Source organism: Gavialis gangeticus, unplaced genomic scaffold (genome assembly GCF_001723915.1).
Source record: "Gavialis gangeticus isolate Ggan-Ray unplaced genomic scaffold, GavGan_comp1, whole genome shotgun sequence".
Lineage (NCBI taxonomy): Eukaryota > Metazoa > Chordata > Crocodylia > Gavialidae > Gavialis > Gavialis gangeticus.
In genome coordinates this window covers 1,318,086-1,318,821 of record NW_017729000.1, presented here as the reverse complement: position 1 = coordinate 1,318,821, position 736 = coordinate 1,318,086, and the positions used below count along the sequence as shown (strand labels likewise).

Here is a 736-nt window from a genome sequence, read left to right as displayed (position 1 = left end):
CTGCAAACCGCGGCTCCCGGCGCCGCTCAGCGCGGACCCGCAGGGACGGCCGGCGACTACCCCGCATTACGCCCGGCGTCTGCTCCCGCGTGCGGGCCGCGGGCCCCGCCCCCCGCGAGCAAAGCCCTTCCCCAAATCCTCCCCCGAGCTGGCGGAGGGGCAGGCTGCTGCCCTGGGGCAACCTGGCTCTCTCACCCGATGGACGGAGGCTGCGGCGAGGGGGACCTGCGGGTGGGTGCCCGCTGCCCGGCGGATGCGGCCCGGTGCCACGCTGAAGAGAGGGGGAGGCAGGTCCCAGTCTGAGCCCCGGGCCGATATCGCGCCCTTCCAGCATAGGCCCAGGTACGTACTGGTGTAAACAGCACCCCAGTTGGGTGCAAGGAAGAGGGGCAGGAGCGCTCAGGGTGAGCGGCACCCCTTTATGCGTCTCCTGCCTGGGACAGCTCTGCGGAGGCAGGAGCCGTGCTCTCTGGGTCTCAGAGCACCGTAAGGCTGTGATCTTCTTGCGCAGGGAGAGCCTCATCTCCGCTCACTTAGAAAGAAACGAAAGGAAGCAGGGTTTCTGCATCCCTTGCTGGAAAGGCTCAGGACCGTCCGATTCCAGCTCCACCACGTTCATTCACAGGGACCCGAATCACACGGGGACCACGGGCCTGCCCGCATTGCCGGGGATGGTCACTGGTGGGCGGGCGTGGACAGACCTGCACGTTCAGCGAAGCGCTGCAAAAAACCTTCA

General features: G+C 67.3%; 1 protein-coding gene across 1 annotated transcript in view; it reads right to left on the bottom strand.

Annotated features, from left to right (window-relative positions):
* The window catches only part of EBF1 (early B-cell factor 1), a 384,168-nt gene extending 383,645 nt beyond the window's left edge, over positions 1-523 (bottom strand). Inside the window, exons 1-2 of the mRNA XM_019505954.1 lie at positions 486-523; positions 196-271 (exon numbers count right to left, since the gene is read on the bottom strand). Coding sequence (XP_019361499.1) covers positions 196-271; positions 486-523 — 114 coding nt within the window. The remainder of the gene's footprint in view (positions 1-195; positions 272-485) is intronic.
* Between the last annotated feature and the right edge of the window lie 213 nt (positions 524-736).